The sequence below is a fragment of the Ursus arctos genome, unplaced genomic scaffold, assembly GCF_023065955.2.
Source record: "Ursus arctos isolate Adak ecotype North America unplaced genomic scaffold, UrsArc2.0 scaffold_26, whole genome shotgun sequence".
Classification (NCBI taxonomy): domain Eukaryota; kingdom Metazoa; phylum Chordata; class Mammalia; order Carnivora; family Ursidae; genus Ursus; species Ursus arctos.
This window is the reverse complement of record NW_026622941.1, coordinates 23110827-23138414: the sequence shown is the minus strand read 5'-3', so window position 1 is coordinate 23138414 and position 27588 is coordinate 23110827. Positions and strand designations below refer to the sequence as shown.

Below are 27588 nucleotides of genomic sequence, written 5' to 3'. Positions count from 1 at the left end.
TCTCCCGTGGGCTGGGTCCACAAACACAGGCCACCCATGCATGTGTGACACACGCCAGTATTATTTCAATATTTAGGTAGAAAAATTTTAAAGAATAATAAGAAATAGCTCTTAAGGTATTAGTAAGGGTAATTATAGGCTTAGATAATTTCCCAGGGTTACTTTATTTTTGCTCTTTTAGATGAAATGTTTCTTCATCTATAGATTTTATCATCAGGAACCCTTCCACTAAGCTACATTCACATTGCCAATGTAATTTTTACTAATAGATCTACTGTAGATGATTGGGGCTATCAAATAAATTAATAGGATTTTCTGAGGAAAAAACTGAAAAAAGTCCATATGGTCCTATTTCATTCTAACTTAAAAAAAAAATGCCCTTGACTCAGTGGCGGTTTCAATGTTCTAAAAAGAGAAAGAACGTAAAATTGAATGCCAAAAGATCACAACTACTGTAACCTAAACAAACGTAAATTTCCTCAGAAGTTTTTTTTTTTTTAAATTTGTAACTAAAAGGACACCACACCCTCAGATCTACAGGACACACCCACCGCTCTGAGGTTCATCTACAGTACAGTTATCAGTCAACTTACACATGTCCCGATTTTGCAACTGGCAATGTTATTTATTCTCCAAGGTTATTAATGCCGCATCACACACAGCCTGAGAGAACAGGTCAGACAACGGCCAGAAAATCTTCTGAGATATTTCAAAATTGATTCTGTCCTTTGTCTCATAAATCGCCTCCTCCTAGTGACAGTATATCTTAGACAAAAACATGTAATAACATGAGGACATTTCAAAGGGATGGCAAGACATTTAATTTCTTTTTTTTGAACAGCCAAAGTAAAAACAGAGAAATTCATCTTCATATCCTCTGTGACAAGGTATCTTCTTCTTCTTTTTTCTTTTTTAAGTAGGCACCATACCCAGTGTGGAGCCCAGCATGGGGCTTGAACTCACCACCCTGAGATCAAGACCTGAGCTGAAATCAAGAGCTGGACACCGAACCAACTGAGCCACCCAGGCATCCCTCTTCTTCTTCTTTTTTTTTTTTTTAAAGATTTTATTTATTTATTTGACAGAGATAGAGACAGCCAGCGAGAGAGGGAACACAAGCAGGGGGAGTGGGAGAGGAAGAAGCAGGCTCCCAGGATCCCGACGTGGGGCTCGATCCCATAACGCCGGGATCACGCCCTGAGCCGAAGGCAGACGCTTAACCGCTGTGCCACCCAGGCGCCCCTCTTCTTCTTCCTTTTTAATTGATGTGTAGTTGACATGCAATGTTGTACTGGTTTCAGGTATACAAGATAGTGATTTGACAAGTCTACACACTACATAATACTCATGACAAGGTATCTTCTGAGCTTCACACTGCTGATCATTCTGATTCCGGGGGACAGTCACAGCTGCTATTTTCTGAGTGTTTACTAGGAACCAGGTACTTTGCATACACACTTTAAAGGTGTCTTGGTGGGGTCAGATCTGAGACTGAAGTAGGTAGAGAGAAGAATCAGTTTCGTGGTCATAGAATTTTCAGGAAGCTCCTTAATTCTTGGAGTATTTGGGGACATGCACAGGTACCTAAGCACATGTCCAGTTTGGCACTTGGGTTGCTGTTCAGACTCCATGGTGGGAGCAGTGACTAAGGAAAAGAAGACAGACTATAAGGAGAGAGAGCTGGGCCCTGAAGAGAAACTGCCAAGAGTGAGGAAGAGTGAAGGAAGTCGGACTAAAGAGAGCACAGGTCCAGCTACCGAAGGGAGCCGCAGTACTGGAGGCAGCAGGAGGCTGCTACTGACCACTGTCCCTCCCAGTCTGCTGGAACTGAGAGGGTAGTTTTAACAATCCCATCATAAGCAGCCCACCGAACACCACAGTAGGACCTCACTCTGAAGTACTGAGACAGGAAGGGAGAGTCATCCCTCTACCGGCCAGGGAGAGAAGATCACTAAGTGATCAGACACAGAGCTCCAAGGAGGTCAGCATGGAGGGCCTGTGGGCAGTAGGGATCATGAACAAAGAGGACTGCAGAGACAGAAGTGGTGAAACCAGCTTCTTTTCCCCACAATCTCTGGGGAGGTTATGTGTCCTGCCCTGGGGCCCACTAGTTGGTGGGGCCTGAAGGACATTATGAGATATAGGTAAATGCCCCAAGAGATTCTTGGAAGTGTTGAGAAGGGACCCCATGGAGATGAAAGGCCTTCCTATTCAGCAGCAAGTGGGGAAACAGAATTAAGATTTGTCCTTTCTCTAAATATGACCAACTTGGTTTGTCTTCATGGATTGGTTAGGCCATTGCAGATATGTAGATATGTATATGCATACATGTAATGTATGTATTGTCTATTTGAAACCTCAAAAGAACCCTAAAAAGTAGTATCTGTTTCATGGGGGACACAGGCAAATTCAGAGAGGTTAGGCTTGGCCAAGTTTACATGGCTAACAAGTAACAGAGCCAGTCTTAAATTCAGGCCTGCTTGATTCCAAAGCCTATGCTATGTGGCTAAAAATCCTAAGTTTACTTAGGAAAAAAATTTTAAATAAATACAAAAGGAACAGAATAGAATAAGTAATATTTGTGTACCCATTCCGCAGATTCAGCTATTACCAACCTGTGGCCAATCTATTCTGTCACCCACTAAAACCACCTGTGCATTGTTTTGATGCAAATCCAGGGTATCATAAACATTTCTTCCATAAATATTTCAGTCTGAATTTCTAAAAGACAAGGGTTGGAAACAATTTATTCTCTAAATGACAAGGGTTAGAAATAATGTATTTTCTTCTTTTCTCTCTACACTACAGTATTCCAAATAAATGAATTTTCTGGGTCAATAAAGGAACTGTTTTCCCCAAAAATGTCCTAAGCTGGGCCCCAACTTATTTTATTATGAGATGTTCTTTTTGAGATAATAATCTTATTAGAGTCCTTTGCTCACTCAAAAAGATCCTCTTAAGAATACAGATGTTCACTTTTACCTCACCCTGTGTTTTCTGAAAAGGATGCTAGAATGCAGCTGCTTCTATGAACATGGGAGATGAATAAAAAATAAATCGCAAGTTCCTAGGAATACCAGTCCCAAGAAAGGAGGCAGAAAACCATGGAGCAAGGTTGTCAACTCAACAATTTCACTGAGTGCTCAGTCTTGATGTTTTAAATAGGCCCTGTAGGGAGAACAAGAATAAGTATGTAAACAGGCATTCAATAAGTATCACTGGGCCGCTCTCATACACCAAATTTATGCAGAGGGCTAGATGCATATTGGTTAATGGCCAGACAAAGGCACTCTTCCACCAAGCTTCTGATCTACTACAGAAATAAATATAAGAAAACAAAGAATTGCAATGCAACCAGAGTATACAGATGACAATAAGGAGGACAAAGAGTTACTGGGGTCTAAAAGGAGGGAGCGAACTCATTTTTCCTCAGTGGGATAGTTGAGAAATGAGGAAACAGGCCTGAAAGATGCGAGTTTTCCACAGTTACCCAGAGGTAGAAACTGGGAAAAACCTCATCTCTCAACTTCTCATTATTCTGGTTTCTACCTCTGGTCTAGAAGGACAGGAGATGCTTGACTGTAAACATTTCTTGCTAGTGTAAGAAAGGTTTTATGGAAGAGCTGGTTTTGAAATGGGCCTCAACAGTCATATAGAATTTGAGAAGTGGAGAAGTGCATGGTATTCTGGGCAGAAAGAACAGTATAAGCAGGTTTTTGTGATATATTCCAACGATAAATGCTACTCGGTTTCGCTGACATGCAGGGACAACCACAAGGCAATGGGAAAGGAGGGAAAGGTAGGTCGTGACCAGATTAGAGAGGGGCTCAAAGACCAAATCAAGTTGCTTGTTATGAAGGCTCTCAAGGGTGACAAAAACCCTATAGTTTGAAGCCAAAGACTTAAGAAAACACTATAATTTATGGGTCATTGGGGTAAACACCACTTATGTTTGTTGTAATTCTTATCTCATATTTCATTCCAATTCCCTGCACTTATTAATGAGAATGCTTAGAAAATTGTTTCCTAAGGAGAATTTTCTATTTGTTTAGAGTCTGAGGCGTAGGAAGTGAGCATCTACTCAGGGATCGGCATGGGAGAGTGAATCCTGCAGTGAACGGGCTACAGAGATTCTTCAGTGGAGCTGAAACCTGGAAAGGGAATGGTGAGAAGTGGTGATATCAGCCACCAAGTGTAGCCGACAGACTCGTTCCTGGGGACTCTAGAAGAAATGGCACAGAAGACAACATGAAAACCTTCAGGGAGTGTGTACATTTGCCCAGGGATGTTGGATAGGAGTTTCTACATGGTCTGTTAGCTCCTGTTTCTTAATGGTAGACAAAATCTGTCACATATCCTAATGATAGTGGATTAGAATATCCTTTTAGATAGCACATTTCTTAGCCAAAAAACTACTTTCAAAGTAATTATGAGTAATTATTATGATTGAAAGGTTTAAATTCTGTGTTCTAAGAGGGGCTGTGAGAAAGACTTATCCTTTGAAAGTAGACAAACCTGAATTTGAATCCCACGTTTGCTAGTTACCAGTTGAGTGATCTTGGATAAGTTATTTAACCTCTCTGAACCTCAGTTGTCTCATCTGCAAAAGCAGAGAAATACCTACCACTCAAAGTTGTGGAGAAGACTAATAACATGGCATGTGGGAATGCTTTCCTACAAAGTACCTGGTACACAACTGATATTTGTTTCTTCCCCCCACTTGGTGAAATCAGTGTCAGATAAAAGGGAAATTACTAATAACCCAACATCCTGTAAGCTTCCAAGTCCAACTTCCTTTATTAAGCTTTACAAGAACTGCTAAGTAATAGCAAAATAGATTCATTTCCTTTTTCTTTCCTTTTCTTAGCTACTCAATAGGATGGGTATTAAGGAACAGAAAAATGTCAGATATACACACTTAAGAGGAATAATAATTCATATAACTCAGTAGTAAAAAGAACCCCATTTTTTAAAATGGGTAAAGATCTGGACAGACATAGCTCCAAAGAAGATGTACGAGAGGCTGACAAGTACACAAAAAGATGTTCGACATCATTTGTCATTAGGGAAAAACATACCCAAACCATCAAAACTACTTCACACCTGCTAAGATGGCTATAATAATAGTAATAAAAAAACCAGACAAATGTTGACAAGGACGTAAAGAAATTGGAATCCTCATACATTACTCGTGGGAATGTAAAATGGGGTAACCACTTTGGAAATCTGTTTTGCAGGTCCTCAAAATATTAGAGTTACCATATGATGTAGCAATTCCACTCCTAGGTTTATACCCAAAAGAATGCCCATATGTGTACACAAAAACTTATACACTAACATTCATAGCACCATCATTCACATAGCCAAAAAATGGAAACAACCCAAGTGCCCATCAACTGATGAGTGGATATACAAAATGTGACATATCCATACACTGGAATATTATTAATTCATAAAGAGGAGTGAAGGTCTGATACATGCTACAACATGGGTGAACCTTGAAAACACTATGCTAAGTGAAAGAAGCCAGTCACAAGAGGTTACATATTACATTATTCCATTTATATGAGATATCCAGACTAGGCAAATGTATGAGACAAAGTAGATTAGTGATTGCCTGGGACTGAGGGTTTGGGGGTGGGGGGAATAGGGACAGACTGTCGATGGGCATGAGGTTTCTTTTTAGGATGATAAAAATGTTCTAAAATTAATTTTGGTGCTGACTGTGCAATTCTGTGAATTTATTTAAAAGCATTTCATTGAATCAATTGTTTAATATGTGAATTATATCTCAATTAAGCAATGAAAGAAAAAGGAAGCCTGATGGATTGTTATAACCTGAAACAGAATTGTCTGCTCCATTCGATTGAGAAAATTATGGAGCTCAGGTTGTAGACTGAGGGAGGCACTCCATACAGACCTCCATAACCTGGGGAGTTTGCCTAAATGATATGTTATTCAGTGTTACTTTTTTTTTTTTTTTTTAGGTAGAAAAGTGCCATTAGCACCTAACTACAGCAATGAATACTCTCTGGGCATTGCCTACTTTGTGACTTTTTACAAAGTACCAGCACGTCAAAGGTTATCTAGGCTTGGCTTCAATTCTTAGACAATGAGACCTTAGACCTCTTAGAGTTATTAGTGAATTTTAAATCCCAAACCAGCCTGCCTCTTTAACCAAATGTTCAGTATACTTCACCAAAATCTTTTGGCTATATATCCTTGAGCTTATACTATAGAAGGGGTAGAAAGCCCCCAAATAACTGAATTTTAATTTCTTGCCATCAAAGGTTGACATTTCTCATGCATCTGTGCTTTGTGGCATAAGATTCATACTTGTTATAAAAGTGCTCATAGTACTTCAAAAAAAAAAAAAAATATATATATATATAATGCCCATAGAAGAGGACCAGGATATAGTAGCACTAGAAATAAAGTTGAAATGTAGTCAAATGCTCACTTCCATCCTTAGGTCATCATTCATCCTGACGCAACCTGAGAGATCTGTTCCTGGGTGGGGGCCAACTTTAGGGCCTGGGCACCTGACAATAGAAAGCAAAGTTCCTTACCACAGAGAGAAAGACCGAGAATTTCAGCAGATACCAGATGTTTCTCTTCCCTGCCCCAGCTTAACCAGATTTCTAATTACGTTCATGGTTTTAGTAAGACATAAGGGAAGATGAGCTCCAACCTCCACGAGAGAGAGGTCGCAAACCATGGAGAATCCCGCCAAAAATGAAAATAAAGAATTTGCAATTCAAAGTCTTGCTTCCTCACCCTTGATACGGAAAGGAAATTTCACTGGGGTGGGTAGTGCTCACAAACGCCACTGACATTTTGAAACTTTTCCCAAGGAAGGTCAGTCTGTGTACTCAGACAGGTGAGCACAGATGAACCTCAGGACAGGGTGGGGGTGGGGGCAGGGATTTGCGGAGGTTCAGTAACCTTGAGGAAGAAGGAATAGAATATGATCGAAAACTATTTGAATACGTTACTTAGCAGTATATAGTATATTCCTAAAAACTGGGAAACACTCAGGTAGCCTAATTTGTCTTTTACATTTTTGAATGGACATCAGGGAATTCAAAGAACAAGAAAAGTCACTTTAAGAAAACTATTGAGGTATCTTTATTTTAAAATTGCCAATTTTCAGAAAGTCAGAAGTTCCATCATAAAAATTCCATAATAAAGAAGTTATGGTCTCAGGATACAAAAGTCTAACTGATTAGAAGTTCAGGCAAAAGGAATAGTCCACCCATGAAGAACAGGGTAGGTATATTTTGCTCTTTTAACTTACTTGCGTCTTCTAGTCACATCCAAAGCGCCATTCTCTACTTCTCCATAATTGGGCCTTTCACATGAAACTGGGATTCGTTTGGCTACACCTGAGGAAGGTGGCAATTCCAGTCTTGGAATTGCTGTGAGACTCTCTAGATGCAGGGCATCTGCAGAACAGAAGAGAATAAAACCAGAAATTTATTTCTGGTATAAGCCATATCATAAATATACATTTATTTATTATACATAGAATAAATCTATATAATATATATCTATATATAATAAAAATATAACAAATCTATATATGTTGACATATAATTATATATACATATATAATATATAATACATATAATATACAAACATCATATATAATATATATACATATAATGTATATAATATAATATATATGATATATAAATATAATATATACACACATATATAATATATAATATATATAATATATAATATATATATAAGTTCTTTCCCTCTTGAGAGGTTGGGCCATTTCTGAAAAAGCAGAAGTCAATTCAATTCTATTAACCCTCCCCCTCCTTGATGCTTAGTTATATGAAGTGAAAATGCCATTTTTTTTTAAGCAGAGTGGGGAGGGGCAGAAAATCCTTGCCTAAAAGCCACTAGAGGGGTCAACAATCTGCAGCCAGAGGGTAAAATACAGCCAGCTGCCTGTTGCGATTAATAAAGTTTTACTGTGACACAGATACACCCATTCACACTGTCACGGCTGCTGGTGCAACAACCGCGAAGCTGAGCAGCCGCTGCAGGAACCCTACCGCCTGCAGAGCCCGTAGCATTTACTGTCCGGCCCTTGACAGAAACGGCTTTACCAACTGCTACACAGAAAATGGTTAGACATTGTGATGGGGACCCGTTAAAGAGACAAAGGCAATAGGGTAACAGACCGTGTGTTTGGGAGGAAACCATCTTGTTACGTGCTTTTCTGAGTATAGGAAGCAGCAGAGTTTAACAGAAAAAACAGGCTTTGGAGTCAATCGGAAATTTTTGGTTCAAGTCCTGGCTCTGCCACAGGATACATAACTAAATCACTCTGAGCCTCAGTTTACTTACATATGAAGTGACACATGACCTTAGGCAAATTACTAACTCAGCATTCCTCTGTTTCCTTGTCTTCCTTATCTTTAAAATGGAAATTACATTAGCATCTGCCTGGCACGGATGTGGTGAGGATTAGATGAGGGAACAGTGATGTTAGGAGCAGAGAACTGTGCCCGGCACAGAGCAGGCATCTGCAGGCACCGGCAGGCTGTGGCATGTTGTTATTACCGGGTTGGTGTGAGTAAGAGCATCTCCACAAAGCACCCAGCTTTGATACAAAACGGCCATTCCACTAGTAGCAGTAGTAGTTTTCCTTCTCTAGTTGAAATGATCCACAGATCAGTCTACTTGCTATTTATTTCTTTTTAACATTATTTTGATAACCATCCCATGTCTCTTGTCCTTTCAGAACCAGCCATTAACTTTTGCTCTCAACTATGTCTGGGTTGTGATGAGAGATGTCACTACCATGAGCATTTCCTAAAATGAAGCTCGTTCTCCCTAGCCCTGGCACTAACAGCCCTCAATCTGACCCACAGCCTGTCCAAACTTATATTCTGCTGTAGCACAACCAAACTCCTCTTGTTTCCAAAATGAGTCGTCCCACTTTGATGCTTCTTCAAACACTTGAGGCTTTTGCATTCTCCTGTTTTACTTTGTCCTCCCCAGTATACTTTTTCCATGCTTGTTGTTTCTCCTAATGCAACCCATCTTTCAAGGCCTGGTTCAACTCTCATTTCTTCTATGGAGCCTTCTCGGCCTTCCCTGAGCCCATTCTAACCTCCTTGATAATCTGTGAGCTATTTTAGGACTTATTCTCTATTATACGTAACATGGTGCCTTGCACAGAGCAGGTGCTCAAACATAAGTTCACCAACAGAACTCAGGGATAAATATCCAAGTATTCAACGACTTTAATTTTTTTCCCTTCCCAAAAGAACCCATCATGCCTGATAGGGTGTCAGAGGGGGGCTATCCATGCTTACCCAGCAGAGGTGTGTACCGGCATGAATGTTGGAAGGCCAGGAGCGTCTGACGTAGCTTTGCTTCTTGACCACTATACTGTTTATGACAACACTGCTTCTGAACAGAAAATTAAATAGTATTAGCTGTCTAAAGGGGTGTAACATAACATACTTCACTATCTATTCTCTTCACCTCCGAAGGCAGAAAGAATATCACTGCTCTCAACCTTGTGAGAGAGGTCGAGAAGAAAATAAATGATTCCAAGTAATAAAGCTTTCAACATTTTGATCAAAAGCTATACCCTATGGGCAACGTAGAAGTCTCATTAAAAATCACAGTTCAATAATTTAACAGAATTGTATCAATTCCCAATAATCGACATTGTCATATAAACAAAAGCCTTGAGGAAAAAGGTCCGGATGAGGGGCAAACTTAGTTATACAATACTTCTTCATGATACCACAGTCAAATAACTTAACATATTGCCATATCATAGGGTCTACCAGCATTGTATGCTCGTGTGTGACAAAGAAAAAGAACAGGTAGGGATGCCTGGGTCGGTCAGTCGGTTAAGTGTCCAACTCTTGATTTCAGCTCAGGTCATGATCTAAGCGTCATGAAATCGAGCCCTGTGTTGGGCATGGAGTCTGCTTAGGATTCTCTCTACCACTCTGCCCCTCATCCCCTGCTTGTGCTCTCTCAAAAAAAAAAAAAAAGTTAAAAAAAGAGAGTAGGTATCCATTGCTTCATCTAATAATCTCTCAAAAGTGGTCTGGCTTAGGACTCTAAGACTACTAACACATACAGGACTTCACGTTCTCTTTTGACATAGTAGTGATTCACAACTGGCACTTAAATTGTTTCGAAAAGCTTAAACTTACCAGTTGTTCTTGAAATGGCTGTTGAATTCCATCTGTGCAGGGCAAGGGATCACAGCGAGGAAATTCCTCATCTAAACAGCTCTGTCATGAAGAAAATGGTGGCGCATATTCAAAGGCAGAATGATGACAGAGTCAAAGATACAAAATATACTTAAAAGAAGATATGATGCTACCTGAGGAAAGTGATATTGGTCAGTTCTGTCAAGTGTTCAACCTTAAGGGAATAGGCTTGTAATTATAAAGCTTTCATCGCGTTTTCCCCCTTACTTGTTCTCATGGACAGGAAATGCAACAGCTTTGTCATTGAAATCTTTAGGCAGAGGCCAAAAAAGGTTGAGGGAGACATGTCGGTGTAGTGAAAATGGTGCCTGAGAAAATATCATAACAATCAAATTGTGGCCTTAGTCCGAGAGGTAGATACATACCTATCACAACTATATTACAATAGAAAATTGTACTGGTGCTCCTGATAAGATTAAAGCATATTTAGATGTGGAGTTGTTTCCACTTTAATTTATTGCAGGGGGCTTTTTAGGCACTCTGCCTGGCTTAATCTCCCACGCGAATAATTTTTTTTCTACTTAAACAGATGTGCCTGCATTATGCCCTGGAAACAGATACATGCAGACATCGCCCTTCTTTCTTCCCTTCTCTAGTCCCTTCCCCCAGTGCCACCCTTACTGTTCCTTATGTTCCTCATTTATGAACAAAAAGGAGAAATTCACCAAGTATCATAAGGGAAAGAAATACATTGAACTCTACCACGGATATATTGAGATATCCAGACAGGAAGGAGTTAAAAGTTTAATTCAAATAGGAGGGGCTCCTGGGTGCCTCAGTTGGTTGTGTCTGCCTTGGCTCAGGTCATGATCCTGGGGTCCTGGGATCAAGCCCTGAGTCAGCCTCCCCCTGCTCAGTGGGGTGTCTGCTTCTTCCCCTCCCTCTGCCACTCCCTATGCTTGTGAGTGCTCTCTTTCTCTAATAAATAAATAAAATCTTAAAAAAAAAACACAAACAAACAAACAAACAAAACAAATTGGAGAAAAAAGAGACAGGAAGCATTCCAGCCCATCCGACAGTATGCATTCAAGAGTATGAGAAAGGAGGTGCCTAAGACTAAAACCCTGGCCCTCTGCTAAAAGATACAGTAAATTCTAAAAGGCTTCCTCTTTGAAAGATGTTACTAGGAGCCATTCACTAATGTGAGTTCCCCCCTCTTGTTTTGCTAAATGCTTTCGGTGCAGAAGAGAACAAAGTCCACCAGAGCATTTTCTGCTAAGGTGGTTATTTAATTTTACAATCCATATCATTATCTATTATAAATTAGCTTCAAAACCTTACACAAATGGGACCTCTTCCCCACAGTAAACACATATCCCAGGGTTTTTGTTTTTTACCTGAAACAGCAAGCCTTGGAGGCGTCCTTTAATCAACTTCTTTCTCAGTGACTCAGTGGTTGCTGTAAAGAGAATTCGTAACCAGCTTAATAGGACATTTGTCATCCCCTTTTCCCTTAGTTCCCTTCATAAACTTTCAACAGCTTTCAATTTGGGGTCTGAGGAAAGGAGAGAAAAAGCAGGGACTAATGAGAACGGCATTCTCAACTCCTGTCTTGTGGAAATGGAGGAGAACAAAGGCTAGAGCGGCTAAACCATGATCACCCCTGGGCATTTCACATTCACCTTGACAGGTGCAAGTGATGTCCTCTAGAAGGGAGCCACAGAACGACTGCACCTTAACATCGGAGTACACCTCAGAGGTCATTCAGTCCAACTGCCTAGACTGTGGACATCCTCTCTCCCAGAAGCCTCTGCATGAGCTGTGAGTGAGTGATGGCAGCCCCAGAACTGGAGCCCTGTGATCCCAGAATCCTACGGGTAGGTCTGAGATGAGGAGAACACTGAGGTCCAGAGGATTTCAATGATGACTGGTTGTTCATGGAGCTGGGATCAGACTCACAGGATAATGCTCAATTAAGTCTACTTTTTCACGAAATTAAAAATGTTTGTCTTTCTACTTAACTGAAATCTGCCTCCCAGTAACTTCCAACTGCTCATCTCTGGAGTAGCAGAAATGAGGGGAAAAAAATACCTTTTTTAACTCTGAGTTACACAGTAACATATTACTTCTCTGACAATCCATACTCATTAAAATATACACAAGAACCAGAAAATAGGCCCAAATCTTCTGAACCAAAATAGATGTTGATATTCATGACCTTTATTCCTGTGGCAATTCCTCACACTTCCACTCATACAGCAGGCTCTGAATTTATACATAATTCTCACAAGCTCTGACTGCTTTCTCAGCCCACAGATGATTAAAAACAAAAATTACATGAGGGTAAGAAGCTCTGCTAGATGGAGACATATTAATAGCTGCCACTTTTTTTTTTTTTTAAATCACTAACAACAAGGAAGATTAACAGCAAATACTCTGGTGCCCAAAATACATACAAATCAGGCACAACAGTTATATCTCAATAGCCTGAAGAAATGTTTAGCATTAAAATAATACTAATATATGCAAAAAGTACATAATCTAACAAAAAACGTTTTTCTAAGAAAAAAGGCTTGAAAAGCTTCAATTATATCGAAAATTACTCATGTAAAATTCTATTTTATAAGAATTTTTTTTTGTAAGAATAACTTCTTTCACAACTAAGCTTGGCATCCTATTACTAGGCCTGCTAGAAGGAAAATACTTTTTAAAAATTTTCGAATATATTTAAGTAATTATTTAATTTTTAATACTTAAAACTCTAGTAAAGATTCAATTTTAGAAAATTCTTTCATCTGTATTAAATAAATCCTTCTCCCGACCTACATCTAAGCAACAGCAACCAAACCTTTCGGAAGTGGCCAACTTTATATTTGTGAAGGTTGTCTATCTCTAAAACACTGTCTTTGGATTTCTAAATAAGCTTGTGATTCAGAAGAAATAACAAGCCAGTATAAGACTATCTAAATTGCCCATCTGCTTTCCCACCAGGCAATCTTGAGTTTTAGGAATAGTCCATCTCAAAACATTTAAATCATTAAGTTTATTTCAACAGATGTTTTGTGCAACGTGCAGCAATTATTTCCATATGTTCCATGAGGCAAAACACGTTGCCTTATGACCCTAATTTGCATTCACCTTTGCATTCTTTTTTATGTGTCTGGAGTTAGACCGGCCATGTCTCTAGGACACTTAGATTTTATACAGAAGCAAATGAAACAATGGCCACTGGACCCCCTGCTGTTGCCATCTGTGATACAGGGTGGGACCAGGTGTCGGATACATTGCCTTGGAAGGAAGCTGAGATAAAACAACTTTCCAAATGACTGTGCAAGGAGACTTTCAGGCAAAGGCCCTGCAATTAATTGGCTGTTGATAATTAAAACTATAGTATTAGAGCGATAATAATGCTAGCTATCCATGATGGTTGACATTTACGGAGTATGGACTTTTATAACACAATATACGTGTTATCTCATGTTCTATAAAACTGTGTATTAAAAAAAATCAAGTGTCGTTGAAAACCACAGAGCAGGAGAAAATAATTCACAACACGTATATCTGTCAAAGGACTTGTATCCAAAATATGTAAAGAAATCCTACAACCCAATAACAAAAGGACAAATGTCCTAATTTGAAAATGGGCAAAAGACTTAGATATTTCACAAAGAAGATATACAATAGCCAATCAGCACAACAAATGAAAATCACAAGATACCCAGAAGAGTGACAAAAATGGAAAAGATTGACACCACCAAGCACTGATGCTGTAGAGAAACTGGAACTCCCACATACTGCTGGTGGGAGTGTAAAATGTTATTGACCCTATGGGAAACTGGCAGTTTCTTAAATAGTTAGTTACAGCTACACTACGACCTAACAACTCTGCTCATAGATCTCTATCCTAGGTTAAGGAAAACCATATGCCCACACAAAGACCCATATACAGATGTTCATGGCACCCTGCTCCATAACAACCCCGAACTGCAAATAATTTAGATTTCCAATAATAGGAGAAAAGATAACCAAATTATGGAACTGTTCATACAAAGAACTATGACTCAATCATGAAAAAGGCATACCACTAATAAACACAACATATTAAGATAAATACTGTGTTGAGGGAAAGAAGACAAACACACAAAAAGTACATATTTTATATCTCAATTCTAGAAGCTAAACTAACCCATCAGTGATAAAAATCAGATCAGAGGTTGATCCTTATAGTGGTGGAGGTGGGGGAGGGGCAGTGACTGGAAAGTAGCACAAGGGAACTTTCTGGTGTTACAGTTCTGTTTTTCGGTATGCATTTGGCAAACTGGTTAAACAAGACACTTAAGGGGGTGCCTGGGTGGCTCAGTCAGTTCAATGTCTGCCTTTGGTCCTGGGATCAACCTCTGCGTCATACTCCCTGCTCAGTGGGGAGCCTGATTCTCCCTTTCCCCTGCTTTTGCGCTCTCTGTCAAATAAATACATAAAATCTTTTAAAAAAAACCCAAAACAATACACTTAAGATCTGAACGTTTCATGATATGTTAATTATGCATTAATTTAAAAAAGAACGTAAAAATTACAAGAAAAATAACAGAGTTTATGAGATAAGCACAGGAAGAGACCACTAAAAATGTATATGCAACATTGTAACCAGAGCACTAACAAACACAATTACAAATTATTAGTGCCTAGGAAGAGAACTTGGATCACCGAGACGTGCATCTTAAAATGACCAAAGGCTGCTTCACAGGAGAATAGAAATGCACAATACCAAAAGCGTGGAGATGCTGGTGACATTTAAATGGCACAGTGCTGGTGGGATGCTACGAAAATGCAGATGGAAGTGGAACTCAGGCAGGGGGACTGCTAAAGGGAACGCAGGAGGGAGTACAGTCTGCCACAAGCCAGAGCTCCGCAAGGCTGGGCGGCACTTCTCTGGGGGAGGAGGCCCAGGTGCAGACACTTGTTTTTAATTTTCTTAAAGCTAAAAGGGCTCCTGCTGCCTGCCAGCAGCCAAGCCCAACACTTTTCGCCTTCCCCGCTCAAGGTTACAGTTCTATTCCTCCCAAGCCAGATCCTATTCCTAGGAAAATCATGAATGAAACGGTACAACTTCCAAATGACTCTCCCGTCATTACCCATTGGCTGATGGTGAATGAGGTGACGCACGCGGCAGAAACGTGCTCTAGCAGAACAGACTCTCCCAAGTGTGACCAAGCACCAGCTATTGTTTTGCATTTGTTATTTATAAATGAACAACTGCATTTTCTGGAAGGGGATACTGAGACTCAGAGAGGTAAAGAGATTTGCCTAACTTTATCCAGTTTCGCTTCTGACTTAGAATCAGAATACAGGTTTGTTTAAGGTCAAATACCATGCTCTTAATCATTACGCTATACTGCCTCCTAGATTATTTCATCCATTTCTGCATCCTATATTTGAGAAAACTTAGGCCCCCATCCCATCAGAGCTGCTGAGCAAGCTCTAGCTGACTTGGGGTTTTTCCCTTGGTCCTCAACCCAACACCTCTTTTTAAGCGTCTCAGTCACCTCAACCCCCCTTTCTTGTCTCATTTCCCTCTTGCGCACTGACTGCTCAAGACACGTGGCTCTCATCTTGCATCCATCCTCAGAGCCGCAAGGCTCTTCTCTGTCCCATACCCCATGCCCTCCACGCTCAGCACAGCAAGTTAGAAGACAGTTTCCGGTGAGCTCATCTAGGTGAAAGCCTTCTCTAAAGTTTATACTATGTTCAAATAAGGAATTATGATATACCAGAGCGGCTCAGGCTCTCTTGTCAAGGCAACATTTATAGTTTCTAAAGGTAATCAGTTCCCTCGTTGTTGATTAAATCAGGGTCTCAGTGAAGATTTCATGTTAGAGGGGGGCAAGAAGAGAAGGAACAGTAAAGAGGTGATAGGCTCTGTATTAGATCAAGTGGTCTCTGTTTCATTAGATCCACTCTAATAGGTTGGGTAAATACCCTAGATCTAATGAGAAGCCTTTTTGTTTTCTTTTCAAAACAAACATCCCTTTAGACACCTAGTATTGCCTTTGTTAACAAGATACTTAGATACATACGTAGGTAAGAAGCAGAAGAAAGAAAATATGTAAGTAACCATTCAAGAAACTTAGCCGTTCTAATGGCGCACATGTCACAGAGGCTGGCATGCACACTTATGACCTCACACATCAGTCCAGTCCTGGTGGCCACTGAAAACTTGAACGGCAGTTCTTCTTCAATATTAAGTTCAGGATTTCTAATCAAATGTCATAAACAACTTCCTAGTTCCAATTTATGAACCCTGTCACTGACCTGAACATTTGGACACAATCACTGAATCCCCACCCGATTTGCTAAGGACCCATTCTCAGACTCGACCAAAAGCCATTGCCTTAAACACTTAATACATTTATTAAGCAAACCAGAAAGTTTCAGAAGAACTAAATGGATTTGAATATTTTTGTTTTCTGACTCAGAATTCAAACGTCTGACTCAGAATTCAAACAGCATGTGGTGACAGTGGTGATGGGGAATGTGCCAGGATGTGTTTATGTGATAACTGTCCTACCTCACTGACATTTATTCACAGTCTATCTGGAAAATCTGCTCCACAGAACATTTCAAAAATGTGTGCCACCTAAATTTCCCTCTTGCATCCATCCTCAAAGCTGTAGGCTCTTATCTGTCCCATACCCCATTGTATGGATGTCCCAACCCTTTGTAGCAAAGGTTGATTTTTAAGGGCACTGTTAGAAAATTCCTCATAAGCAAATGGTCTTCAGAGCAAAATCTAGATACATATGCCTTTTATGGGCAGCAAAAGATACAAACAAGTAAAAGAATTCAAAAAGCCAGGCAGGTTGTGAGCAACTCAGGACAGAAAGGAGGCATCCACTCTACTTTCCAGCCAGGAAAAAAAAAAAAAAATGCATGCAACCCCGAGTACCTTTCATCTTCTATTTTTAATAATATTTGGACCAATGAAGTGGGAAGGCAATAGTGAGTTCATAATATCAAGAATGTATATTTTGGGATAAGTTACACAAGTTGACTCTTCCAAGAAGGTACTAAAAGGAAATCAAAGCAGGGGGGTGGGTGGAGATAAATTCTTAGTTTTATAAAACTATGGGGTATAAGATTGACTTAATCAAAGATAAATATAACTGAGCCAAAAGATTAGTCCTCTAAGTACAGCGTCTAAAGCAAACACACCATAAACCAAATTTGGAATGCCTTCTTATTCATGTCTCAACATGAACACTTCTAAACACAAGGGAATCTTTTCCAGTGCCCTCTAAGCCATCATAAAATAACATATAGATTATGTAATTTAAAGCCTTACACTGTCTGAAGGAGTAAACGGATACTTAAAATTATTGAAAACTAGCAAGTTCTGCAAGGTTTAAAAATAATGAAATAAAATATTGAATAATTACTGTTATGTTAGAACTCGGCAAGTCCTTTAAACTTTTAAACAGCGTTCTCAGATAGCAGTAGAAAGGCTACAATAAATCCAGAACAAACCCAAGTCTGGAAATCTCCTTCTCTAGCTTAGCTTAAGCTGATAATTCATTTGTTACCCAAACCAATAATTTTATCTAAAATGAGCATCTAACAGCTAAAACAAGGAGGAAGCCAAACAAAAGCAATCACCTGATAAATGGTCAAATAAGCAAGCATTATCGTTACCAAATTGTTTCTAGAATAAAATTCGCTTCTGAATAATCTGACATCTGTCATTTGACAATTGTCTTTTCACTTAAATCCTTACTTTCAGGTAATGCAGAAAAATGACAAATATTCTAATTGTTTAAAGCAAAATATATATGTAAAGAGCACATTAAAATTTAAAAAAGGATTTTCACATATTTAATATTTTGATACATGAATTCATAAATATTTTGCCCAACCCTAAAATTACTACTTAAAAGATTATAGGCAGGTCCTTTTCTACCATATAATGGGTCCAAGCTAGCTAATAAAATCAGGGTAGACTATGTAAGCCATTTGCAAGTTCAAATACCCCCTGCACACAAGACTTTTTCCCCCTTGTTTACTTTTACAGATACTGAGAACTTTAATTTTTAAAGAAATAACAGTCATGGACAAATTCAGCTCATAAAAAAACAAACAAACAAAAAAAACCGAAAGGGAAAGTTAGTCGTTAAATCAGCCTACTTGGACACTCTGGAAGCCCACGGCACTGCCTTCTGGGACCATTTTATTGTCATAAATGTGGGTAATAATGCAGCAGCTGTCATCTACAAACATGGCTTGTAGTCCTTTTGCCCCACCTCAGAGTGGACTGAATTGGGACATAACACATATTTGCTACTCACTTTTCAATTTTCTCGTCTTCTGCTCAAGCGTCCGGCAAGTGTTCACTAACTCAGTATTTATAGTCCGGAGATTCCGTTGTTCCGAGATCGCTTCCTCTGGTTCATGCGGCAAAGACGTCGCTTTGTCACCGGCTGAGTGGCCTGCCGGACCTAGATCCTCAACCTGGACACGTACGGTTAATACTGGATATTAGCAGGGTGGCCAGGAAAGAAAGCAACTGAGCGCTCACTGTTCTTATGCACACGAAACTGAAAATGTGCTTTTCTTCTCAGGGAAGTGATAAGCCTCTACTGAACTTCTGCAATTCTGTGTTTGCATGGGCTTTGTATGCCTGAGCTATTTCCACAGCGGTAAAAGTCCTGATATGTCAAGTTGCCTCTTTCTGCAAAGATGCCTCTTTCATCAGTAGGCTGTTGACACCGCCTCTTTTACAACTCCCCCTGTACTTCCTCCGCTCACTGCTGGTCGCCAGGGACTGAACTTCGCAGTTCCTCTTTGGTTTGGGGTTTTTGTTTTTTTTTTTTTCTGTTCCTCCTCCGTTTTTTACTTCATGGCATGGTTTCAAGGACATCTGAGGAAACTTCCCCTTGAATATAAAGTAGTCGCAGGCTACCTTACCTGCTCCTCTCTGTCCTTCGGCCATTGGCTGGTTCCTTGGACCTTCTTCCTAATGACAGCTTCCTGGTTGACAGCATCTTCTTGCACTTGTTCAAGGGCTTCTGGCTGTTTCTGCCTGGAGTTAAAAAAAAGTCCAAACCACAAGCTGTCAGTGACATTTCAACTGAGAGTCACCCCTGGGAAGTTGTGACAAATTCAAACTCAATGCACTTCCTCAGAGATCAGAGGAAAAAGTGAAAGTATTTACACACGTACAAATGCTTAACAAATAGAGACTTTTAATCAAAGCAATCATATTGATCAGGTGGCCTGATACCCTCACTGTACAGATAAGGGCATTTGGTTTCCTATCTTACACTGGAATATTCAGTTTCCCACAAGCTACATTCATCAGAGTAATTAGCATCAGTCACCAATTGCTTAGAGGATGGCCCAGTAATGAGGTCACTGTGACAGGTGCAGTATTTACACATCATAGCTAGCTGTTTCAGAAAAGGAAAGGAAAGAGAAAGATAAGGGAAAGGAAAAAAAAAGAAAAGAGAAGAGAAGAAAAGAAAAGAAAAGAAAAAAGAAAAAAGAGCTTTGGGTCATGACCTTGGCCTTTGCTCTTCAGGAGTTGTCAGTCATGCTGAATCGTGAGCACAGGAAGGGCTGCCCCCAAGCACAGATGGAACACTAGATGTTGGTAGTTCTACTGCAGTCTTGTCTTTCCTGAAAACTTGACCCCCTCCCTTTCTTCCTCATGCCAAATCTCTTAGTGTTGCTATGTTACCTCTCTTGGATCCAACTCTAATCCTCCAAAATATATTAAAATGCACCTGCTCTTAGTTAGCTGATGAGATTATTTAAACGATGCTAGGTATCAATGTATCAATGACGATCTGGAAACAACTTGACCTGAATAAGGATGATATCCTTAGCTCAAAGGGATGATAAACATTGCTTCAAAGCAATGAGGAAGACATTGTCAGCTTAGGCATTTTGCATGCCTCTCAAACATTAACACAGTCAGAATCGCATTGTATATTGGCATAAATCTAGCCTGAACTACAAGAAGAATCGCACGAGAGACAAGGATGGTTGCACAGAATACTTACCATCATGGTAAACTACCAAACAAAACTCTAAACAAAAATAAAAACTACCTAAACAAACAATCTATTGAGCCTTGTTCAATACCTTATAGTCAGTCTCTTCTTGTTTTAAATTTTGGTAAGGACATTTAACATGAGGTCTACCCCCTTAACACATTTTTAGGTGTATGATATTGTTAACCATAGGTACAATGTAGTACAGTACACCTCTAGAACTTACTCCTCTTACATCACTGAAGCTTTATACCCGTTAAATTGCAACTCTCCATTTCCCCTTCCTCCAGTCCCTGGAAACCACCATTCCCCTTTCTACTTCTCTCAGTTTGACTATTCTAGATACCTCCTAGAAGTGGTATCATGCCATATTTGTCCTTCTATAACTGGTTAATTTCACTTAGCATAATATCCTCAAGATTTATCCATGTTATCATATGTAACAATATTTCCTTCTTTTTTAAGGCTGAATTACATTCTATTGCATATATATACATCATATTTTCTCTATTCACATACCATTGATAAACATTTAGGCTGTCGACATATTGGCTATTGTGAATATACATGGGTGTGTAAATATCTCTTCCAAGATTTTGCTTTGAATTCTTTTGCACATAAATCCAGAAGTAGAATTGCTGGATCATATGGTAGTTCCATTTTTAATTTTTTGAGGAAATTCTATACTGTTTTCCAGAGCAGTTGCACTGTATTAAATTCCCACCAACAGTGTACAGAGTTTTAATTATTTCTCTACATCTTTGCCAACACTTGGTATCTTTTGGTGGTTATTTTTTTCCTTTGGTTTTTAATAATAGCCTTCCCTAACAGGTGTGATTCATTCGTCATTGTGAATGACTCACTGTGGGTTTCATTTGCATTTCCCTGATGATGAGTGATGTTGAGCATCTTTTCACATACCTGTTGGTCAACTGTATGTCTTCTTTGGAAAAATGTCTATTCAAGTCCTTTGCTATTTTTAAATTGGGTTGTTTTTTTGTTACTGAGTTGTAGTTCTTCATGTATTTTGAATATTAACCCCTTATTAGATATATGGTTTGCTAATATTTCCTTTCATTCCATAATGTACCTTTTCTGTTAATTCCTTTGCTGTTCAGAAACTCCTAAGTCTCATGTAGACCCATCTACCTAACTTTTCTTTTGTTGTTTGTGCTTTTGGTGTCATAGCCAGGTCCACTATCATGAAGATTTATCCCCAAGTTTTCTTCTAGGAGTTTTACAATTCTAGGTCTTATATTTAAGTCTTTAATCCATTTTGAGTTTATTTTTGTATATGGTATATAACAAGGGTTCAACTTCATTCTTTTGCATATGACTATCCAGCTCTCTCCACACCATTTGTTGAAAAGACTATCCTTTCTCCATTGTGTATTCTTTGCACCTTAGTCAAAGATCAGTTGACTATTTATGCATGGGTTTATTTCCAGGCACTCTATTCTGTTCCACTGTCCTTAGGCCACTACCATACTGTTTTAATTACTATAGCTTTGTAATATTTTTGAAATAAGGAAGTGTGTTACCTCCAGCTTTGTGTTTCTTTCTCAAGACTGTTTTGGCTATTCAGGATCCTTTTTGGTTCCACATGAATATTAGAATTATTTGTCTATTCCTGTAAAAAATGTCAGTAGGGTTTTGATCAGTATTGCACTGAATCTGTAGATGACTTTGGGTATCGTGGACATTTTAATAATATTAAGTATTCTATGAACACAAGATGTCTTCATTTATTTGTATCTTCTTCAATTTCTTTCAGCAATGTTTTATAGTCTTCGATGTACAAGTCTTCACCTCCTTAGTTAAGTTCATTCCTGTTTTATTCTTTTGGATATTATTTTAAATGAGATTGTTTTTCCAATTTCCTTTTTGGATAGTTCATTATTAGTGTACATAAATACATCTGATTTTTGTATGTTATGTATGCTGCATTTTTTTATGCCGAAATTTTGCTGAATTTATTGATTCTAACAACTTTTTGTGGAATTTTTAGAGTTTTCTATATATAAGATCATGTCACCTGCAAATACAGATGATTTTACTTCTTCCTTTCCAATCTGGATGCCTTTTATTTCTTTTTCTTGCTTAATTGCTCTGGCTAGGACTTATAGTACTGTGTTGCTTAAAAGTGGTGTGAGTGGGCATGCTTGCCTTCGTTCTGATTTTAGAGAAAACACATTCAGTCTTTCATCATCCAGTATGATGTTAGCTGTGTGTTTTTCATATATGGCCTTTATTATGTTGAGGTAGTTTCTTTCTATTTTTAGTATTTTGAATATTTTTATCATGAAAAAGTGTTAGATCTTGTCAAATGCTTTTCTTCATCAATTCAGACGATCATGTGATATTTTTCATTCTGTTAACACAGTATATCACATTAATTTGTGTATGTGGAACCATCCTTGCATTGCAGGGATAAATCTCACATGGTCATTGTGTATGATCTTTTCAATGCATGATTAAAGTTGGTTGCTAGTATTTTGTTGAGGATTTTTGCACCTATACTCATCAGGGAAACTGACCTTTGCTTCTTTGCTTGCAGTGTCTTTGGTTTTGGTGTCAGTATAGTCCCGACCTCATAAAATGAATGGGAAAGTGGTCCCTCCTTTGTAATTTTTTTTTAAAGTTCCAAAAGTCTTCAATAATCTCCTACTATTAATCTTCCTTAAATGTTTGGCAGAATTCATCAGTGAGGCCACCCGGTCCTGATGTTTTCTTTGTTGGGTTTTTGAATACTGCTTTAATCTCCTTACTATTTTTTTGTTCTGTTCAGATTTTCTTTTTCTCATTGATTCAGTCTTAGTAGGTTATATGTTCCTAAATAGTTATCCGTTTCTTCAAGGTTATCCAATTGTTGGTGTATGACTGCTCATAGTGGTCTTTTATGATCCTCCCCCCAACCGCTTCACTGTAGCATCAGTTGTAATATTTCTTCTTTTGTTTCTGATTTTACTTGAATCTACTCTTTTTCTTAGTCTAGCTAAATATTTGTCAATTATATCTTTAAAAAAAATTCCTACTTTCAGGGAAGATGGCAGAAGAGGAGGATCCCAGGCTCACCTTGTCCCACAGGTACACCTAGATAACACACACATAACCGTAAATAACCTAGAAAATGACCCAACGACTGGCAGAATAGACTCTCCACAGCTAAATGTAAAAGAAGAGGCCACATTGAAGAAGGTAGCAAGGGTGAAGACATGGTCAGGAACCAAACTGACTCACAGGACTGTCTATGGGAAGGAGGGAGGCACAGAGAGAGGAGAGGAGCCCACCCCACACCAGGCACCCCAGGCATGGGGGAGCCACACTGGGAAGATAAATCCCCATAACACTGGGCTTTGAAAACCACAGGGGCCTAATTTCACAAGTTCTTATAATCAGTACAGCTTAACACCTTGAACTTTAAAAATCAGCAAGCTCAGCTCTGGGAGAGCTGGAAGAAAATAGGAAACCAAGTCCCCACACTTAAAGAGATAGCACAACAAAAAGTCCCACTGAAATACAGCAGAGAAACAGCAGTTCGAAAAAAACCTGGGGTATACGGGAAGGAGATTTATTTACTAATCTCAGAGCAGGTGCTAGAGGGGGCAGGGATCTTTGTAAGATTCTCCAAGAACAAAAGAGCTGGTGGACACCATTTTCCTCTCCTGTCCCCCCCACCACAGTCTAGATACACAGACACCTGTAGGAACCAGCACCGAGAAAACACCCTCTGCCTAGTTCGATAACAGTGCACCCCAACCTGCATTCTCCTGCAGATGCTCTCCCTCTGCCCTGGAATTGGCAGGAGTTTTCATGCACCTTCCCACAGCAGACCAGCACAGACCTTGCTGGCAGTGCACCCGACCCCTCTATTCTCCCACAGACCTGTCCCCCAAAAATGTCCTTGGCAGGAGTCCATTCAAAGCAGTGCCACAAGCCTGGCAGTGTACGAGCAGACCTGACAGAGGCCAACACTGTTGCAAACTGACTCATTCCCTGGGGAGAGGGAAAGATAACCACACACACTAGTCTGACTGTGGCCCTAGCAGTGGACTGGGGGTAGATATCTGGTCTGACTATAGTCCTTGCGCAACAATGAAAACTTCTCATGGGACAACACTGGGAGAACACCCTCAAGTTTGGTGTTCTTAGCAGCAAGACAGCTAAACAAAACAGAGAAAAGTAATATGCCTGTTAGAAAATTTAAAGTAATGGTAATAAAAATATTAAATGGACTGGAGAAAAGACTGGAGGATCTCAGTGAGACCCTCAACAAAAAGACAGAAAACATAAAAAGGAACCAATCAGAGATGCATAACTCAATAACTAAAATTTAAAATACAGTAGAGTAAGGAGAATGGATCAGTGACCTGGAGGACAGAGTAGTGGAAAGCAAACTAGCTGAACAGGAGAAAGAAAAAAAAATAACAATAAATTAAAATAGATTAAGGGAAATCAATGACATGATCAAGCATAACAACATTGTAGGGATCCCAGAGGGAAAAGAGAGAGCAAAGGGGGAAGAAATATAAATATATATATAGATATATCTATATATCTATATATCTATATATAGATATTTTTTTTTTAAAGAAATAATAGCTGAAAACTTCCTGAATCTGAGGCAGGAAACACAAATCTAGATCCACAAGGCACAGGAAGTCCCAAACAAAATCAACCCAAGCAGATCCACACCAAGACTCATAGTAATTAACATGGCAAAGAGTAGTGATAGAGAACTTTAAAAACAGCAAAAGAAAACAGTTGCATACAAGGGAAACACCATAAGGTTATCGGCTGATGTTTGAGCAGAAACCTTGCAGGCCAGAGGGTGTAGAACAATATATTCAAAGTGCTGAAAGAAAAAACCTGCAACCAAGAATGCTCTATCCAGCAAGGCTATCACTCAGAACAGAAGGAGATAAAGAGTTTCCCAGAAAGAAAAAAAAAAGTTAAAAGAATTTATCACCACTAAACCAGCCTTATAAGAAATGTTAAAGGGGACTCTTTGAGCGGAAAAGAATGACTACAAGCAGGAGTAAGAAAAGTAGGATGCATTAAAGTACTACAATTAAGTATATCTATAAATATCACTCGAGGATTCACACACACACAGTCACACACAGACACAGACGGTGTAAAGTGTAACACCATATACCTACATTCTGGGGGGAGAGGAGTAAAAATTTAGTGCTTTAAAATGGGTTCAAACTTAAGCAACCATCGAATTACTTTAGACTGCTATATGCAAAAGACTATATAGATAAACCGAATGGGAACCATAAATCAAAAGCTGGTAATAGATATGTAAAAAAAACAAAGAGAAAGGAATCCAAGTATATCACTAAAGAAAGCCAGCAAACCATAAGAGAGAGCAAGAGAAGGAACAGAGAAGAACTACAAAAACAACCATAAAACAAGTAACAAAATGACAATAAATATATAACTATTAATAATTACTTTGAATGTAAATGGACTAAAGGCTCCAATCAAAAGGTGTAGGACAACAGAATGGATAGAAAATAAGACCCATCTATATGCTGCCTACCGGGGACTCATTTCAGACCTAAAGACACATGGAGACTGAAAATGAATGGATGGAAAAGCATTTATCATGCAAATGGAAGTAAAAGAAAACCAAGGAGCAATACTTAGATCAGACAAAATGGACTTTATTTTTTAAAAAAGATTTTATATATTTAAAAAAGAGCAAGAGAGAGCATGAGTAGGGGGAAGGGCAGAGGGAGAGGGAGAAGCAGACTCCCCACTGAACAGGGAGCCTGAATTGGGACTTGATCTCAGGAGCCTGGGATCATGACCTGAGCCGAAGGCAGTCACTTAACCAACTGAGCCACCCAGGTACCCCAGACAAAATGGACTTTAAAACAAAGACTGTAACAAGAGACAAAGACACTATGTAATCATAAAGGGAACAATTCAACAAAAAGGTATAAAATTGTAAGTATTTATGCACCCAACTTGGGAGGACCCAAATACATAAAGCAACTATTAACAAACATAAAGTAAATAATCAAGAACAATACAATAAGAGCAACAGACTTTAACATTTCACTTACATGAAAGGATAGATCGTCCAAACAGAAAATCAATAAGGAAAATAGCTTTGAGTGACATATTGGACCAGATGGATCTAACAGATATATTCAGAACATTCCATCCAAAAACAGCGGAATACATATTCAAGTGCACATAGAACATTCTCCAGGATAGGTCACATATTAGGCCACAAAACAAGTCTCAATAAATTAAAAAAAAAAAACAAAAACCTGAAGTCATACCATGAATCTTTTTCTGACCAAGCATTATGAAACTAGAAATCAACAAGAAAAAATCTGGAAAGAACACAAATACATGGAGGTTAAATAACATGATACTAAACAATGAGTAGGTCAACAAAGAAATCAAAGAGGAAAAAATATATATATGGAGACAAATGACAATGGAAACTAATGCCCCAAAATCTTTGGGATGCAGCAAAAGCTGTTCTGAGAGAAGTGTACAGAACACAGACCTACCTCAAGGAGCAAGAAAAATCACAAACAACTTCACCAGAGACCTAAAGGAGCTAGAAAAAGAACAAATCCCAAAACCAGTAGAAGAAAGCAATAATAAAGATTACAGCAAAAATAAATGAAATAGGAACTGAAAAAAAAAAAACCAACAGAACAGATTGATGAAACCAGAGGTTCTTTAGAAAGATCAACAAAACTGATAAGCCTTTAGCCAGACTCATTGAAAAGAGAGAAACAGAGAGAAAGAAGACCCAAACACACAAAATGAGAAACGAAAGAGGAGAAATAACACAGAAATATAAAGGATTATAAGAGATTATGAAAAATTATATGACAACAAATTGGAGAAACTAAAAGAAATGTATATATTCCTAGAAACATAAAACCTCCAAAACTGATTCAGAAAGAAAGAAAATTTGAACATACCAGTTACCAGCAATGCAATGGCATCTATAATAATTAAAAACAAATAAACAAACAAACAAAAAATTCCCAAGAAACAAAAGTCCAGGATTGGATGGCTTCACAGGTGAATTTTACCAAACATTTAAAGAAGAGTTCATACTAGGTATTTATTCAAAGGATACAAAAATGCTGATTTGAAAGGGCACATGCTCCCCAACATTTATAGCAGCACTATCAACAATAGCCAAATTATGGATAAAGGCCAAATGTCCATCAACTGATGGATAAAGAAGATGTGGTGTATATTTACAATGGAATATTACTCAGTGGTCAAAGAGAATGAAATCTTGCCACTTGCAACAACATGGATGGAACTAGAGTGTATTTTGCTAAGTGAAATAAGTCAGA

The 27588-nt window shown here is 38.8% G+C and overlaps 1 protein-coding gene across 1 annotated transcript in view; it reads right to left on the bottom strand.

Annotated features, from left to right (window-relative positions):
* IRAG2 (inositol 1,4,5-triphosphate receptor associated 2) overlaps positions 1 to 27588 on the bottom strand; it is a 118960-nt gene that overhangs the window by 27542 nt on the left and 63830 nt on the right. Inside the window, 7 exon segments of the mRNA XM_048216724.2 lie at positions 6461 to 6542; positions 7298 to 7445; positions 9339 to 9435; positions 10200 to 10280; positions 11597 to 11658; positions 18536 to 18698; positions 19155 to 19269. Of these exon segments, the coding sequence (XP_048072681.1) occupies positions 6461 to 6542; positions 7298 to 7445; positions 9339 to 9435; positions 10200 to 10280; positions 11597 to 11658; positions 18536 to 18698; positions 19155 to 19269 (748 nt within the window).